The sequence below is a fragment of the Neofelis nebulosa genome, chromosome 6 (genome assembly GCF_028018385.1).
Source record: "Neofelis nebulosa isolate mNeoNeb1 chromosome 6, mNeoNeb1.pri, whole genome shotgun sequence".
Lineage (NCBI taxonomy): Eukaryota > Metazoa > Chordata > Mammalia > Carnivora > Felidae > Neofelis > Neofelis nebulosa.
Genome location: NC_080787.1, coordinates 35,511,293 through 35,527,551, shown reverse-complemented (window position 1 = coordinate 35,527,551; position 16,259 = coordinate 35,511,293). Strand labels below are relative to the sequence as shown.

Genomic DNA, 16,259 nt, shown 5'->3' with positions numbered 1-16,259 from the left:
TGCTGGCTATAGGAGAGAGTAGTCCACCCCTGTGGGGCTCCTGTGACTCCCCTCTCTCTCTGTATAGGGTCTCCCTGGGCCCCAGGGTGCCATTGGCCCTCATGGAGAGAAGGTAAGTGACTAAGTGATTTGGGGGACAGGAGATACACCGGGGGAGGTGTAGGGAGAGCCTTAAATGTGTGGCTGGGGCTTCAGCCATGGTGTGACCTGATCCCACTGGTGACCCTGAGCCTCCTTGTCTTCCTGCAGGGTCCCCGAGGGAAACCAGGGCTCCCTGGCATGCCTGGCTCAGATGGACCTCCGGTGAGTGGGTCCCTACCTCTTAATCCAAATTCCACATGACCCTCCACCCCAGTGAATGACCTCCAAGTGACTTTGGTGACTATCTACATAGTGTGTTCCTTACACCAGGAGGTCACTGGTGGTGCCTGCCCATGGTCACTAGGCTTCATTAGGGTCACAAGGGAAAGCTGGGCTAAAGAAGTGAAGGAAGGGGTGCAGGGAAGGTAACAGTGGCCAGATGTCACATTCTCCTTCCTTTACCCGCAGGGTCACCCTGGGAAGGAAGGTCCTCCTGGAACCAAAGGAAACCAGGTGAGATGGTCCATGCCTGCTTTCATTCCTGGAGGAGTTTCTACCCAGACTTTGGGGCCTCAAAATCCTTGGAATTTCCTTGGCTTATCATTCATGTGTGGCTGAAGTATTCTTGGTCCCATGCCTTGTATCCCTATCCAGATTCCAATGTTGTCTCTTCCATTTCTTCCACCCCCCAAGGCCTCCATAAGTCACACCCTGAGACCCCTTTATAGGTATCTCTTTTTCTTCTTCCAGGGTCCATCTGGACCTCAGGGTCCTCTAGGATATCCGGGACCTCGAGGTGTCAAGGTAATGGACAACCAGGCTGGGAAATAAAGCACTATGGTTGGGGGAGGCAGCTGGGATCTCAGGAGCTCAATCCTTCCCAACCTCCATCCCTGATCTCCCTGTCTCTATCTCCCTTCTAATTCTAGGGTGTGGATGGAATTCGTGGTCTGAAGGGCCATAAGGGTGAAAAGGTGAGCAGCGTGCCTCCAGCTTCCCAGCACCTCCCTCCATTCTGCCCAGCACCACCCCTTTGGTCCAGCTCTTCCCCTGCTTCCTGTCCTCCAGCCTGCCCTGTGCTGCTTTCCAGCTCTGAAATCCACCCTTCTACCCATATCTTCTAAAATGCTCCATTTTACCTCCTGACCCCTCCCCCCACCTTCCACATCATCTCTGATGAGCTCTCACCCCCATTTTTCTCAGGGCGAGGATGGCTTTCCTGGGTTCAAAGGGGACATGGGTGTGAAAGGTGACAGGGTGAGTAGAAGCCCACACACTGGCCCCCCAGCCCTAAGTCCTGATCCTCCTCCATTTTGGAGCCTCCAATCACTAGCTTATCTCCTGAAACCACAGAGTCCCCATCCAGTGGTCTTTCCCCCTTAAAGCCTGTCCTCAGCAGAATGACAACCCCACGGCTGAGTCCCACCAGCCCGAAGGTCACAACACTCTCCCTTTCCCTGTCCTGCAGTAGCTCTGGGACCCTACTCAGCCTCACCGAGGCCTACCTCTCCTCTTGGAGCCCAGCCCATACCCCCAGTCCCTGACACTTGCCTCTTCAACCCTCTTACCCAGGGAGAGGTTGGAGTTCCTGGTTCCAGGGGAGAAGATGGTCCTGAGGGACCAAAGGGACGTACTGGACCCACTGGAGACCCTGGCCCCCCTGGGCTCATGGGCGAGAAGGTGACCGGGGATGAGGGAGTCTGTGCCTATATGCTCTAGGGACATGGAGGGGATGAAGGCCTGGGCACTAGGATCAGGATCGACTTTAGGGTGCCAATAGTTGGAGTCAGTTAGTCATTTGAAGACCATTAATTATTCACCTCTCTGTAGAAGGCTCCTCCTGGCCACTGACAGTTAGGGGTGGGGGTGAGGATGTATAAGAAGTCAAGGAAAAGTCCCTGTCATGAGAATTTACATGACATAGAAGTGAGGACAAGGCATGAGGCTGGCATAAGCTATATGGGTGCAAGGCAGAGTGAAAATGTGTCTGGACTCAGAGCAGGAGAAATACCAAGAAGGGAGAGTCAAAGAGGAGGTGAGCCAGACCTGCAGAGCTAACTCCAGCAAGCCCTCACTCACCGAGTGCCAACACCCCACCTGCTTGTCCTATCAGTCCTGCAAGGCAGGCTCCACTACAGCCCTGTGTTGCGGAGAGCTTTCACTGAGGCACCAAGAGGTTAAGATACTTGTTAGTCACACAGCGAGTGAGGGGCATAGCCTGGGTTTGAGCCCAGGCAGTCAGGCTGTAGAATCTCTGCTCCCAGCCTCTGCTTCACAGTTGTCTGGGCAAGGTGGGCCCTGAAGCATCAGGAGGAAGGGGTGCATGTCAGGGGGATTAGGGGTGATGCAGAGCATGGGTGGGGGCAGAGGCGTTCCTGAGTGTGGTGTGTGCGGGCCTGCAGGGGGACTGGTCTTGATGGGGTAGAAGTGTGCACTGGGGAAAGGGAGCTGAGGTTGAAGGGTAGGCAGGGATCACAGTCCTGAGGAACTTGATGGAACTGCAGATTTAAAGACACAGAAGGGGTGAGATCCCACCACCAGAGTTGGGGAAAATCTACTCTCAGGAAGGAGAGATTACAAAAGCCAGGCAGCCTGTGGAACAGGAGATGAGGGGTCAGGGGCTGGAGGTTTGCTGGGGAGCCTTGCCGGGTAGGGGCTGGCTCCTGTCTCTGGGGCTTGGGGTCTCTTGGGGGCAGGGATGGAGTGGTATCTGTGGCTCCTCTTGCTCCTGACTGCTCCCTATCTCTCCACAGGGCAAGCTGGGTGTTCCTGGTCTGCCTGGCTACCCTGGACGCCAGGGTCCCAAGGTGATATGATGCCCCTTTTGTGACCTTCCTCTTCCCTTCTCTGACCCCTGATTCCAGGAAGCACAGACTGACAGAGCAGTGGGGGACCCTAGAGTGAATTTAGTCCACCCCCATTCCACAGATGGGGGAACAGAGGGCCAGAGTGCAGCAGGGGTTTGCCCAAGGACACCTAGTTATTGGCAGAGCATAGTCCTCCCTTCCTGCTGCCTCTGTCACCAGTTCTGACCCCCTATTAACTCTTCTAGGTCCTCCTTTTTTGTGACTTTTCAATTTTCTCCTTCTCTACCCTCACCAGGGCTCCCTGGGATTTCCTGGTTTTCCTGGCGCCAGTGGAGAGAAGGGAGCCCGGGTAAGCTGGGGGAAGGGAGAGGGTGTAGAGGGCAGAGCTGCTCTGTTGGGGGGAGTCATGCCCTGGGTGATGTGGTGTCTCTGCTTCCTTCCTACCAGGGCCTGTCAGGGAAATCAGGGCCTCGGGGAGAGCGGGGCCCCACGGTGAGTGCAGGGGGGCAGACATGTGGCTCAAGATCCAAAGAGGTGCTTTGGGATTTTTCTGACAACTCCCCTCCCCTCTCTCTAGGGTCCACGGGGTCAGCGGGGACCCCGAGGTGCCACGGGGAAGTCTGGAGCTAAGGTTAGTGGTCTTGGCAGGGCTCCATCCACCATCTGGCCCTTAGCCCAGCTCCCCGTTGACTCCTCTGACTTCCAGGATAGCTAGAGAGCAGCTCCTCTTGCCTTCTGATCCTCTTTCCCCCCACAGGGAACATCAGGTGGTGATGGCCCCCATGGGCCCCCTGGAGAAAGGGTGAGTGTGGTTTGAGTCTCCTGATCCCTAATGCTCCCCAGGGAGCTTGAGTGGAGCCCATGCCCTCTCACCCCAGGGGGGAAGCTGCATCCCCTGCCCATTCTCCTGATTCAACCCAGCTCTGTCTCTAGGGTCTCCCTGGACCTCAAGGCCCCAATGGATTTCCTGGCCCCAAAGGACCTCCGGTAAGCTGACCTCTGACCTGCCTTGGTTCTGTGAATCCTTCTTCTCCATCCTCCTTTCCAGCTCAGAGTTCACCTGACATCTGAACCCCTTCCAGGGTCCCCCTGGGAAGGACGGGCTGCCAGGACACCCAGGCCAGAGAGGAGAAGTGGTAAGTGATGCCCCTGGCCCCCTGAGACCTTCAACTTCCAGAGCTGTCTGGAAGGCCCACCAGGGAGGTTCTTCTGGCAGAGTGGAGATCAACCTGGTGCTGCTCAGACCCATGGCCAAGGACCTGGTGGTGACCCTGCCGTTCCTCTGGGAACCTGGTGTCCATCCCACAGTGTCCTTGCCTGATATGCTTTGACTGCTCTCTCCTCTTCCTCTCTCAGGGTTTCCAAGGGAAGACTGGCCCCCCTGGCCCTCCAGGGGTGGTGGGACCTCAGGTATGTCTGCCCTCTGAGAGAATGGACCCCAGACCCTGGAGTTAGTCTTTCTACCCCTTTTCTCCCTGTTTCCAATCACATGCCCCAGCCCCTGCTTTGCCTGACCTGCCCCCCACCCCACCGGGGCTGGAATTTGGAGCAGGGACCCCAACTTCAGTCTGGTTCCTGGGCCGGTTCTCATCTTCTTGAGCCTCAAAGGGGCAGTTCCCCAGTGGGGACACAAGTGGTATGGTTACTCCAAACTGGGGAGTTAACACCAGCGCAGTAGCCTAGCAGAGTCCTTGGAGTCTCCCAGTAGCTTTGGGGCACAGCTAAAGGGTTCCAGAGGGGTTATTTCAGGGTGGCCAGGGTGGCCTGTTTGGGCAGGGAGACGGGCAGAGGGTCTGAGATGGAGTCTTTCTGTCTCTTTCCCAGGGGGCAGCAGGAGAAACTGGGCCCATGGGGGAGAGAGGTCACCCAGGACCCCCAGGGCCCCCTGGAGAGCAGGGACTGACTGGAACATCTGGAAAAGAAGGAACAAAGGTTGGTAAAGGGCCAGGCAGAGGGAAACTTGGGGGGCCAGGGTTGGGGTGCTGAAGGGAACAGCTAATTGGGGATTTGAGAAAGGCCAGAAATCTCTCTGTCCAATCTGGGAGCGTAGCTGTGGCTCATCACTTTGTGTTTCATTTTAGGGTGACCCTGGTCCCTCAGGGGCCCCAGGGAAGGATGGACCTGCTGGTCTGAGGGGGTTCCCAGGAGAGAGAGGCCTCCCGGGCATTGCCGTGAGTGTGAACCCAATCTCCCAGCCGCATTGCCTGAGAAAAGTTACTGCTGTCCTGGCATCCCTCAGTGTCACCCCACCCCCATTTCTCTGAGCCTGCCCCCCCTCAACTTTCATCCTTCCCTGCATGTCTCTTGGACCCTCATTCTTGTTGTGTCCCACCCTCCTGTCTCACATCTGTTGCTCCAAATCTCTGGTTCATAGGGTGGACCCGGTTTGAAGGGAAACGAAGGTCCGGCTGGTCCTCCTGGCCCTGCAGTGAGTCTGGGGACCCTGGGGGACAGGAGGGAGGACCCAGGAAAAAGTGGGTGTGGAAGGATGAAGAGTGGCATCTGGATCTAGGCAAGACTGTGGGACTGGGCAGAGGGAGCCTAGGGTCAGCCATAGTGCATCCAATTTTGGGCTATTCTTCTGGGAACCATGGTCAGGGGTCCCCTGGTGTGGGTGGGCTGTGGTCTCCTCCTTGGGAGTCTGACTCCATTTCCTGTTTCAGGGCTCCCCTGGGGAGCGAGGTGCAGCAGGATCAGGGGGACCCATTGGCCCCCCAGGGCGCCCTGGCCCACAGGGTCCCCCTGGAGCTGCAGGAGAGAAAGGTGTCCCGGTGAGTGTGGGGTCCCTGGGGAGACACACACTGGGGAGGGGTCTGTGAGCTGTGAGCTGCTGGGCTCTGGAGGGTTTCCTGTGAGGGTGTTTGAAGGTGATGATTCCGGGTCATGACTCCTTTCTTCATTTCCTACAGGGTGAGAAGGGCCCCATTGGTCCAACTGGCCGAGATGGGGTGCAGGGCCCTGTGGGGCTTCCTGGTCCCGCTGGACCCCCAGGCGTGGCAGGAGAGGATGGAGACAAGGTGTGGGAACCCACAGACCCTGGACCCATTCTTTCCAGATGAGATTGATGATCTGGGCATACCTCCCATCCCCTTTCCTGTCTTAACCTCCCTGCCTCATCCAGGTCCTTTCTGTAATATCTCACCTGCCTTCTCCCTGCAGGGTGAGGTGGGAGACCCTGGACAGAAGGGCACTAAAGGGAATAAGGGTGAACATGTAAGTGGCCATGACTTTTGACTTCTGACCTCTGACCTTTAGCCTCATTTCCATCTGATCTCTCTTCCTGTCTTTGGTGTCTTTGACTCTCCTTTTCCCCTGCAGGGCCCTCCTGGACCCCCTGGGCCCATTGGTCCCGTGGGGCAACCTGGAGCAGCGGTGAGTGACTGATGCCCTGTCTGCCCCCACCAGGGGCACTGGCAGCCTCTAGTCTGCCCTCAGTTCCGCTTTGCCCTGTGGGGGCTCTGGGCCTGGTGCCCAGCTCAGTGTGGAGTTTGTGAATAGAGAACACCTGACCCATGACTGTCTCTGTGTCCTTGTCCCTGCCCTCTCTCCACCTCAGGGAGCAGATGGGGAGCCCGGAGCTCGGGGGCCCCAGGGACACTTTGGAGCCAAAGGCGATGAAGGAACAAGAGGATTCAATGGGCCCCCGGGACCCATTGGCCTACAGGTTAGTTGGAAGGAAGAGGCAGGGGCTGAGAGGTGGGGTCAGGATGGGTCTGATGTCTGCCCCAAACCCCCACCATCCCCTGCTGCTGAGGACTAGGGGGCATGTGGGATTGGAGGGAAGGGCACTGTCTACCCGGAGCTGTGCTCTAGGGGGTTGGTCATCTGGGCACGTGCTGTGTACCCCCACACAGGGTTTGCCAGGCCCCTCGGGGGAGAAAGGAGAAACAGGAGATGTGGGCCCTATGGTGAGTGTGACCCCCTAGCCCCAAGCCCACCTACTAGTCACCCCCCCATCCAGCGGCCCCAACACCCCACTGCCACCAATGCCCCTGCTCCCTTGTAGGGTTGTCCCCGTCCCCTGCCACCCCCAGGATGTCTGCCTCACCCAGCCCTCTGCCATTTCTGTGTGCCTAATGCTCTTTCTCTTCCTTCTCATCTCTGCCCTATCTGCTTTTCCCAGGGACCTCCGGGCCCCCCAGGACCTCGAGGCCCAGCTGGACCCAATGGAGCTGATGTGAGTCCTCTTAGCCTCTGTCCCTTCAGATCAATGTGGCCAGTCCTGCCTCCCTTTCCTCAGACTATAAACTCTAGTCTCATCTCAGCTGCCGAGAGAAGCCTCTGGCCTGGAAGGCCTCCCACTGTCTCACTGCTGTGACCTTGGCGCTCATCCAGGCTCTGTCTCTGGAATGTCACCTCCTTCCTTAAGCAGTTACCCTAACTTCTGTTCCTCTTTCAGGGTCCGCAAGGTCCCCCGGGAGGTGTTGGGAACCTGGGTCCCCCTGGAGAGAAGGTAACTGGGAAGGGGGTGAATGAATGGACTCGCCTTGGCGGGGTATGAGGGTTGGATCTGGTCTGTTAGTTTTGGTTGGGGGTGGCAAAAGAAAATGAGATGGGGGGCGGGAATAGCAGGATTTTGGGGAAGAAGGAGGTGTTTGACCCCAGTCTTCTTTCAGGGAGAGCCAGGAGAATCAGGATCTCCAGGGGTCCAGGGCGAGCCAGGTGTCAAGGTGAATGAAAGCTCTGAGGCCTTGCTCCCTAATCCCCATCACCTTCCTCAACCTCAGCGCCCCACCCCCGATGTGTGATCTGCTAGAGCTGGAGCTCTTCTACAGCCCAGGAGCCTGTGCTCCCCATAATCAAGGAGATTGGACCCCTGGGTCTGAGTGAGCCCCACACGCTTTCTTTGAAGGGAAGAGGGACCAGATGATTCCCTGTGGGCTTGACTTTCTGTGTGCATCCTGCTGTCACTGAGGGGACAGAGGGGAGGCTGAAGGTGTTTTGGAAGCAGGGACTGCATCCTTGATCTTCAAGACCCCTTTGGGACCATCTGTACCCTCCATTCATCTTCCAGGGCCCACGTGGGGAGCGTGGGGAGAAAGGAGAATCGGGGCAGCCAGGAGAGGCCGGACCACCAGGGCCTAAAGGCCCCACCGGTGATGATGGCCCCAAAGGGAACCCTGTGAGTTTGGTGGGGGGGGGGGCAGGGCTGGGAGGAGGGCCTTGGGAATGAGAGACCTGGGAATATGGGTGTGTGTGAGTGGGAGGGTCTTGGAGTGGGGAGAGCCCAAGGATGGGGGGAGTACTTGGGTGGAAGTCTCTGGGAATGAGATCTGGGAGGGATGTATGGGGTCGGGAATCCAGAGACAGAAAGTGAGAGATGCCTTCTAATTAATTCCATGAAAGCATTAGAAGGCACAAAGTGCATGAGATGAGAAATGTGGGTGCAGGAGACCATCTTCTCAGGGGGTGCAGGCGGGCCTTGCCTGTAGAGAGGGAGGGTGTCACATGTGCCCATGGGGGTCTGTGTTGGCTCTGGGTAGGCTTAGGGGGTTGTGACCTTGCCCTGTTCTTTTCTGGACTAGGGTCCTGTTGGTTTTCCTGGTGATCCTGGCCCTCCTGGAGAAGGTGGCCCTCGGGTGAGTCCTCCTCAGAGAAAGAGGGGAAAGAGGGTGGGCTTCTGTACGGAGCCTCCATGTGGCTGATGCGTTTTGAGTGTGAGAAGCTGGGGGCGGGGCAGGGCAGGTGGAGGGATGGGAGGATTAGCAGTTTTGGGCTGATGCCAGCCAGGTTGGGGCAACCTTTGACCTTGGTTCATCCCTGCAGGGCCAAGATGGTGCAAAGGGTGACCGAGGAGAGGATGGCGAGCCAGGACAGCCCGTGAGTGACCAGTGACCCCTCCCTCCACCACGGAGCCCAAGCCTTCAGGCCCATTGCCCCCTTTTTGTGCCCTACTCCTGAGGGGTCCACTGGCTGGAGGCTAACCACTCATTCACCCCTACTCCTTCCTCCATAGGGATCCCCTGGTCCCACTGGGGAGAATGGACCCCCTGGACCACTTGGGAAGCGGGTAAGTGAGGTGGACACCTGGGAACTTGTGGGGCAGTCCTTAGGGTGGATAGAGGATGGGACAGTAACACATGGGATGGGCAGGGAGGTGCTTGGGATCTAGGCTGTCCTTGGGTGGGGTGCACATGTGTGTGAACATTTGTATTTTTAAGTGTCTGTGTATAACTGAGTGTGTCTGTTCTTGGGTTTTGCTATGTATATTCTTGCCAGGGACGGTGGTATTCACCAACTGATCAGAACGGACACTGGAGGAAGGGGCTAGCTTTCCTGGAGGGCCCCCGCTAGGCCAAAGATTAACCCTCTAGTTGCTGGGGCAGGAGATGGGGCACTAGATGGTGTGTGGGCAAGTGGCTTTTTGCGAGATGCACAGAACTACTCGGTATTTTAACAACGGGTGCAGCTGTACCAGCTTATCTGTGGCTCAGCTTCTGTGACTGCGTCTGTGCACGCCCAAGTGTGTGTGTGAGTGCGCGTGCATGCTCGCTGGAGCCCAGTAGGACAGGGAGGAGAAAGCGGCTGAGCCTGACTATTCACTACCTCACCGACTTTTCCTTCCTGTATCCATCTGCAGGGTCCCGCTGGCACACCTGGTCCTGAGGGGCGGCAAGGAGAGAAGGGGGCCAAGGTAAGGGAGAGGCTGGAATATTCCCTCCGTCTCCTGGCACCTCTGGTTCCTCAGACTCCTCTCTCTAGATGTCTACCCTGTGTTGACCTCCTCTATGTTGAGCCTCTTGTTCGGATGGGGGTTCCGTGCCCTATACTTACTCCTGCTCAAGGGGCTCCTGGGGTTTGGCCCCTCCTCTCTGCTTCATCCAGTCCGCCTTGGACCCCCTACCACCACCCATACTCCCTTCCTCTGCCCTTTAAGTTTCATTCCTTGTATGTGTTTCAGGGGGATCCTGGCGCTGTAGGTGCCCCGGGGAAGACAGGCCCCGTGGGCCCTGCAGGCCCAGCAGGGAAACCTGGTCCTGATGGGTTAAGAGGTCTCCCAGGCTCAGTGGTGAGTAATGGAATGGAAAGGCTTGGCTGGGGTAGGAGGGGTGAGGGGCCTTGAGGGGTACCTGTGTGGGGACACTTTTCCTCACCTCTGTGGCCTCCTTGAATCTGCAGGGTCAGCAAGGCCGTCCTGGGGCCCCGGGCCAGGCTGGGCCTCCAGGTCCTGTGGTGAGTGACTGTGGATTAGTGGGGTGGGTCGGGGTGAGGATGCTGGTTCCCTGGGGCAGGGGGAATCCAGCTGAAGCCCTGGAGGAAGTGGGAAGTGGTGGCCAGAGGGCCTGGTCCCACCCCTCCCTGGAGAGAGTGACTTCCTGTCTCCCCACAGGGACCTCCGGGGCTTCCTGGCCTCCGGGGTGATGTCGGAGCCAAGGGAGAGAAGGTGAGTGACACACATATGCGGCCAGGTATCTCCCCTCACCCTCACCCTTGAAGCCTAGGGGGACCCTGAGTGCCCACCACTATGCTTCAGGGCTCCAGCACCATCTCTGGGGGTCCTTACTCAGTGACGACCGTTCACAGGCCCTGTTCTGTCAGACCCTGTGCCTAAGTCTCTCTTGCCTTCTGCGCTCTCACCCCCATGGGCTCCTTCTTCTGCATCCACGTGTCTCCTCTCTGCACCCCCCTGACCACTTGTCCTTTCTCCAGGGTCATCCAGGTCTCATCGGACTGATCGGGCCCCCTGGGGAGCAGGGTGAGAAGGGTGATCGGGGACTTCCTGGCCCCCAGGGCTCCGCTGGACAGAAGGGAGAGACGGTGAGGACATGGTCCTGAAAGGTCTGGGAGGATGAGTGTGGGGATTCGTGTTGGGGGTGAGGGTGGAGGTGGAGAAAGGGGTGAGGGAGGGGCTGTGGAGGAGGACCCAGTTGAACCACGCCCCTCTCCTTCCTAGGGTATCCCAGGAGCGTCCGGGCCTATTGGTCCTGGAGGGCCCCCTGGCCTCCCCGTGAGTACCCCATCTGTTCCTCACAAAATCCCCTAAACCCCACTGCTCCCCCCTCCAAAATCCCCCAATGGCTTCCATGGCAACCACCAGCCTAACCAGCATAGGTCCCAGGGTCCTCCATATGTCCTTACATCTGCAGCATTTCCTCCCCTGTCCTTTCAGGGCCTCCCAAATGTCCCCGTGTTCCCTCACACCTGCCCCTCCTGCGGTAAAGCCAGGGTCTGTGGACTCATGACTTTGCATCTCCATTTCTCCATATCCCGACCGTCCCCTGTGCTGACCATCTCTGTCTTGTAACCTCATTTCACAGGGACCTGCTGGCCCCAAAGGAGCCAAAGGAGCCACAGTGAGTGACCCCCAGCCAGCTCTGAGCTCTGCCCCCTTCCCCCAGCTGGACTTGACACTTTCTCTCCCGGGCAAATGTGCTCCCTCCAGTGGAGTTCCTCCCTGGCCTGGAGACTGATTTGACCCTTCTGTGACCCTGATCACATGCTTGACCTCTTGACCCTTCCATGACCTATCTACTCCTTTGGCAGGGCCCAGCTGGACCCAAGGGAGAGAAGGGCGTCCAGGGTCCTCCGGGACACCCGGTAAGTTACAAGCCAGGGCTTGCTTCTCTGACTGTCCCTCTCTGTCCCAGTGTTTCTCCATTTCACCCTCATATCGACCTTGCCTGTCACCCTTTCCATCTGTCTCTCCACCCAGGGCCCCCCGGGCGAGGTGATCCAGCCCCTGCCCATCCAGATGCCCAAAAAGACTCGGCGCTCGGTGGACGGAAGCCGCCTGATGCAAGAGGATGAGGCCATACCGGCTGGGGGGGCTCCGGGCAGTGCTGGGGGGCTGGAGGAGATCTTTGGCTCACTGGACTCCCTGAGGGAGGAGATTGAGCAGATGAGGCGGCCAACAGGGACCCAGGACAGCCCTGCTCGCACCTGCCAGGACCTGAAGCTCTGCCACCCGGAGCTGCCTGATGGTCAGTGCCGGCCTCAGGAAACAAAAATAACAGTGTGGGCTTGAAAAGCAGAATGGATGGAGGGGGTTCTTGGGGAAGGTGTGGGGTGGGGGTGAGCGCTGAGGGGCTTGGAAGGGCAGCTCTTTGCCAACTAGGTCAGAAGTATTTCCATATTTCCCAGTTGATCTGGTCCTCCCAGTGCACGGCAGCTCATCATCAGCCTGCTGCCTACGGGAAGCGACAAACATACACACGTGTACACATGTGCTCGCATTTACACGGATGGCCGTGTGTGCGAATCTACAATCACGTGTTGTATCCCCGTGAGGATGTCAGCGCTCCTGCCTCCTCCGTTGGGAGCCTGGGGGTGCTGCTGGGGGGAGGGGTGCCACAGACGGGCAGGGGTGTAAGCGATGATGGAATGTGAAGTAGGGTGGGTGGTGGAATGGGACGAGGAGACTGAGGGCATGGTGGGGAGGGCATGGTGGGGAGGGTATGGGGGGAAGGTCATGGGAGGGAGGTCAAGGGGGGAGGGCATGGTGGTGAGGTCATGAGTGAAGCATGTGGGGAGGAGGTCAAGGGGGGAGGACGTGGGAGGGAGTGCTGGGGTTTGGAGCAGCATCGGGGGAGAAGTGGGAAGGGAGGCAAGGAGCACCTTGGGTCCCACCTGTTGGGGCGCTGATCCTTCCTTCTCCCTCACCCAACAGGAGAGTACTGGGTCGACCCCAACCAGGGCTGTGCTCGGGATGCCTTCCGGGTTTTCTGCAACTTTACAGCAGGAGGGGAAACATGTGTGACTCCCCGGGATGATGTCACACAAGTGAGAGCTGGCGCCTGACTGCTCATCCCTGCCCCATAGCATGGCCCAGTCAGGGCCTAGTGGTTTCTAGGTTTATGTGACAGGCACCCTCGCCCCTGCGGAGCCTGCTGCCGCTTCTTTCCTCGACTCTTTCCTTCTCACTGGCCCTCTGCCGCTCACTGTGTCTCCTTCCCTTGACAACCCAAGACAAAGTTTGCCTCTTGTTTACCCTCAGTCAGTCCCTGGCTCCCACTCTGGCCCCTCGTTTCTCCCCCAGCCCTTTCTGCCCACCCATTCCCTGCCCCTGACCGTGGCCCAGCTACCCTGCGTCTGTAGACGCCCCGCAAGCCCGTCTCTGTCTGCCCCTGACTGTGGCCCTCTCTCCTGCCAGTTCTCTTACGTGGACTCAGAAGGCTCCCCGGTAGGTGTGGTCCAGCTCACCTTCCTGCGGCTGCTCAGCGTCTCAGCCCACCAGGATGTCTCCTACCCGTGCTCTGGGATGGCCCGAGATGGTCCCCTGAAGCTCCGGGGGGCCAACGAGGATGAGCTGAGCCTGGAGACCAGCCCCTACGTCAAGGAATTCAGAGACGGCTGTCAGGTGGGAACCGGAAGAGCTGGGTGGGGGTGGATCCCAGAGTCAGGCTGGGGGAAGACCTTCTGGGCAGAGGCACCAGGAAGAGCAGGAGGAGTCCAGCTTCTCGGTGTCAGATATGCCTGAGGGAGCTCAGACGGGGGCGATGGGGGGTCGGGGTGGAAAGGATGGAAGGTGGGGTTCACCTGCGCGCACACACCAGCATCACCCAGAGTGAGTCGTGCAGGCTCGTGCACTCATTTACACAGGCTGCCCAACAGAGGCACACGGGGGTGCAAATCACCCATCCCAGGAAGGCACAGGAGGACCGAGACACCCATCGTCTGTACATACATCCCCAGAATTGTCTGGACAGGGTCACACGGGGACACACAACATGTGGAATCATGTCAGATATTATCACACGATTACACCACGGACACGTGTTTACACATCCCTATGGAGTCCCACAGACTCACACAACCACCACACGTAGACAATCTCAAGGACAAAGCCAAGGCTGCGCAGACTCGTTCAGGAGCACAGATATGCGCACACGTTCCCAATCCTGATGCTCTGGAAGAAATTTGAAGAAGAAAACCTAGCAAGTTGGATCATGCGACAGGGACGGGGGGAATAGCAGCTAGGGGCGCTCAGAGGAGAGGTGAGCCCAGGCCTGAGGCTGGGGGACCCGTGGGGCGTGTGCACGCCTCCACCACGCTCACTGCTCCTCTGTCCCGTCTCCCCCCTCAAGACACAGCAAGGCCGCACGGTGCTGGAGGTGCGAACACCTGTGCTGGAGCAGCTACCAGTGCTGGACGCCTCCTTCTCAGACCTGGGGGCCCCCCCGAAGCGGGGAGGGGTGCTGCTGGGGCCTGTCTGCTTCATGGGCTAGGTCCTCCTCTGTCTGACCCTGTCCGTCGAAACCGGGCCCCCCTGGAATCCCACAGCATCAGCTCTGTGCCACCTCCCGAGAGGGCTCCTCACCATCGGTGGCTTCGGGCCAGGGCACCGGGAGCCCCCCCCAGCCAGGGGCAGACCAGGGGGAGGGGTGAAGCGGGTGCCGGGACGCCCCAGGGGAGGGGTGGCATCTGGGGCTCTTGGTCCTCCCACTTGGAGCCTGTGACCCGTTGGACAGCCGAGACCCTTATTTAAAACGCACCTCCCAATCACCCCAAACAAGCAGAAGAGAAGAGAAAGGACACTGTGTATTTTGTATTTAAAAGTAATTATATTATTTAAAGAGTGGAAAACAAAAGAACAAACAAGATAAAGAGAGCAATGCCAACAAAAATCAGCGGACTTTGGAGACAGGGCTCTCCAGGGGTGAGCCCCGGCACCCTCCTCCTTGCCTCAGGGCTTTCCTCAGTGACTGTGGGGGGAGGTTTTCAGGCCAAACCCCACCTCCCTCACAGCCCGCCTGTAGCACCCACTGTGAATGTTGGAATATATGGTCTCCTTTGCCTCAGGGTCTGACTCTCTCTGTCCAGTGTGGGGCTTTCTCATCTCCCCCTACCGGGTGTTTGGCTCCCTGACCCCCACACCGGCTGTCTCTCACTTGGTCTGGGGCTTGCAGGAACCGCCTGCTACTTGGGGAGCAGGCCGAGCCCCCAGGGGCGGAACAGAAGAGCGAGGGGTGAGTGCAGGGCCTGTATTCAGCGCTGTTGAAATATCGAAATGCTTCTTCCTCATCAGCTGGTAAATGGCCACAACTCAGCCCGCTGAGTGTTCCACCGCCAGCCTGGCCACCCTGGTCCCACCCCTGAGCCTCCCCCCCTCGCCTTCCCTGATCCTGCAATGGAAGGGTTAATGTGTGGCATATGGATGGAAGGGACTCCCAGGACCTTGTCTAGCCCCATGCCCAGTGTCCTTTCTGACTGATGGTTAAATAATGTGATTGTCCCCTCCTGGGCTTATGAGTGTGGTGCTTGTGTTGTTATTTCAATCCCCACCCGGGCCCCCATCCAATACCCCTCTTTGCCTGCTGAGCTGTTACCAGAAATGGAAGGCTTAATCCCTGTCCCCAGAGGGGCCTGTCCTTTTGCGGTGTCAGGGCCCAGAAAAGAGTTCATAAAACCTGGCTGACAAGCGCGGACCGTCAAACTGATCTCCCGGTGACATCAGGTGGGAGCCCAGGGTTCTGTCCCACACAGGTGCTGGCATGTTTCTGGGTTCCTTGTTTCCAGGTCCAGCACAACCTCCCCCGCACCCCAATTCCCCATTTTTAGGACCTCAGGGCTGGAAGGGGGTGCTTAGAAGGTCTGGTCTAAACTCTTTGCAAATAAGGACCTTGGGCTCCTTCCAAGACCGCGTTTCCTGCCCCTGGACCTCTGGTCACCTCGTGTCCTGCCCCTACCTGTGTGCATTCCCAGCTACGTAGTGCCGGGCTTCTCTCTGTGTCAAGGTGCACAGTCCTAGTCTCATCGCATGCTGTGCTGCCCCCGCTTCCTCCTTCCCCAGGGGCCCCTTTTAGGGCTTATTCAGCAGCTCTGTGCCCTCCGGGTCAGGTGTCTGGGTAGGTCCCTTCAGTTCAGGGCAGCCGCTCAGCCAGGCATCGCTAGCTGGCCTCCCCACCTCCCGTGGGGCTGCTCATCCTCACACAGGATTTCCTGGCTCCTGCCTGTCCTGGCAGTAGAATGAAACTTAGTCCAGGGCCTCATCCCAATCAGGACACCCCTTCCTCGCTCGCCGTCCGGCTGCGGGTGTCCGAGCGAGCGTGTGTATGGTGTCCCGGAGGCCGCAGACCCCTTGGGGCGGGCCTGGGAGGGACCCAGGGTCCCGGTAGGCAGCGCCCCGCCTCTCCTGGCGGATCCCCACGGCACAGCCTTGATCGTTCCCGTCCCCTGAGGACAGAACCCCGATCTTTGAAACCCTGGAGTGGTGGAGCTAGCTCATTCTGGATCCAAAGAAGCTCTCCTATGGGGCCTAGAGGCCTAGCCTGGCAGAGACGGTGGGCAGGGAAACCGTTTGCAGGTGAAAAGCCCTTCTCGCATCTCTCCGCCTCTGCTGCCCCCTGGTGCCGGCGCCAAGCCCTCGGCCAACTAAAGGGCAAGCGGAGTAAGACCTTCCTAACACGTTGTCCCTTTCTTCGTCCCCAACTG

At 58.5% G+C, this 16,259-nt stretch overlaps 1 protein-coding gene across 8 annotated transcripts in view; it reads left to right on the top strand.

Moving 5' to 3' along the window:
- The window catches only part of COL11A2 (collagen type XI alpha 2 chain), a 28,672-nt gene extending 14,046 nt beyond the window's left edge, over positions 1–14,626 (top strand). For all 8 annotated transcript variants that reach the window (XM_058733527.1, XM_058733521.1, XM_058733526.1 and 5 more), the window contains 43 exons: positions 68–112; positions 250–303; positions 550–594; positions 832–885; positions 1,011–1,055; positions 1,285–1,338; positions 1,654–1,761; positions 2,835–2,888; positions 3,184–3,237; positions 3,336–3,380; positions 3,466–3,519; positions 3,646–3,690; positions 3,822–3,875; positions 3,971–4,024; positions 4,245–4,298; positions 4,713–4,820; positions 4,970–5,059; positions 5,263–5,316; positions 5,552–5,659; positions 5,798–5,905; positions 6,048–6,101; positions 6,207–6,260; positions 6,445–6,552; positions 6,743–6,796; positions 7,012–7,065; positions 7,288–7,341; positions 7,505–7,558; positions 7,903–8,010; positions 8,414–8,467; positions 8,655–8,708; positions 8,845–8,898; positions 9,469–9,522; positions 9,790–9,897; positions 10,008–10,061; positions 10,219–10,272; positions 10,539–10,646; positions 10,783–10,836; positions 11,147–11,182; positions 11,373–11,426; positions 11,542–11,809; positions 12,496–12,608; positions 12,979–13,185; positions 13,913–14,626. In XM_058733527.1, the coding sequence (XP_058589510.1) occupies positions 68–112; positions 250–303; positions 550–594; positions 832–885; positions 1,011–1,055; positions 1,285–1,338; positions 1,654–1,761; positions 2,835–2,888; positions 3,184–3,237; positions 3,336–3,380; positions 3,466–3,519; positions 3,646–3,690; positions 3,822–3,875; positions 3,971–4,024; positions 4,245–4,298; positions 4,713–4,820; positions 4,970–5,059; positions 5,263–5,316; positions 5,552–5,659; positions 5,798–5,905; positions 6,048–6,101; positions 6,207–6,260; positions 6,445–6,552; positions 6,743–6,796; positions 7,012–7,065; positions 7,288–7,341; positions 7,505–7,558; positions 7,903–8,010; positions 8,414–8,467; positions 8,655–8,708; positions 8,845–8,898; positions 9,469–9,522; positions 9,790–9,897; positions 10,008–10,061; positions 10,219–10,272; positions 10,539–10,646; positions 10,783–10,836; positions 11,147–11,182; positions 11,373–11,426; positions 11,542–11,809; positions 12,496–12,608; positions 12,979–13,185; positions 13,913–14,053 (3,240 nt within the window). In that variant the 3' untranslated portion in view covers positions 14,054–14,626. The remainder of the gene's footprint in view (positions 1–67; positions 113–249; positions 304–549; positions 595–831; positions 886–1,010; positions 1,056–1,284; positions 1,339–1,653; positions 1,762–2,834; positions 2,889–3,183; positions 3,238–3,335; positions 3,381–3,465; positions 3,520–3,645; positions 3,691–3,821; positions 3,876–3,970; positions 4,025–4,244; positions 4,299–4,712; positions 4,821–4,969; positions 5,060–5,262; positions 5,317–5,551; positions 5,660–5,797; positions 5,906–6,047; positions 6,102–6,206; positions 6,261–6,444; positions 6,553–6,742; positions 6,797–7,011; positions 7,066–7,287; positions 7,342–7,504; positions 7,559–7,902; positions 8,011–8,413; positions 8,468–8,654; positions 8,709–8,844; positions 8,899–9,468; positions 9,523–9,789; positions 9,898–10,007; positions 10,062–10,218; positions 10,273–10,538; positions 10,647–10,782; positions 10,837–11,146; positions 11,183–11,372; positions 11,427–11,541; positions 11,810–12,495; positions 12,609–12,978; positions 13,186–13,912) is intronic.
- The last annotated feature ends 1,633 nt before the right edge of the window (positions 14,627–16,259 follow it).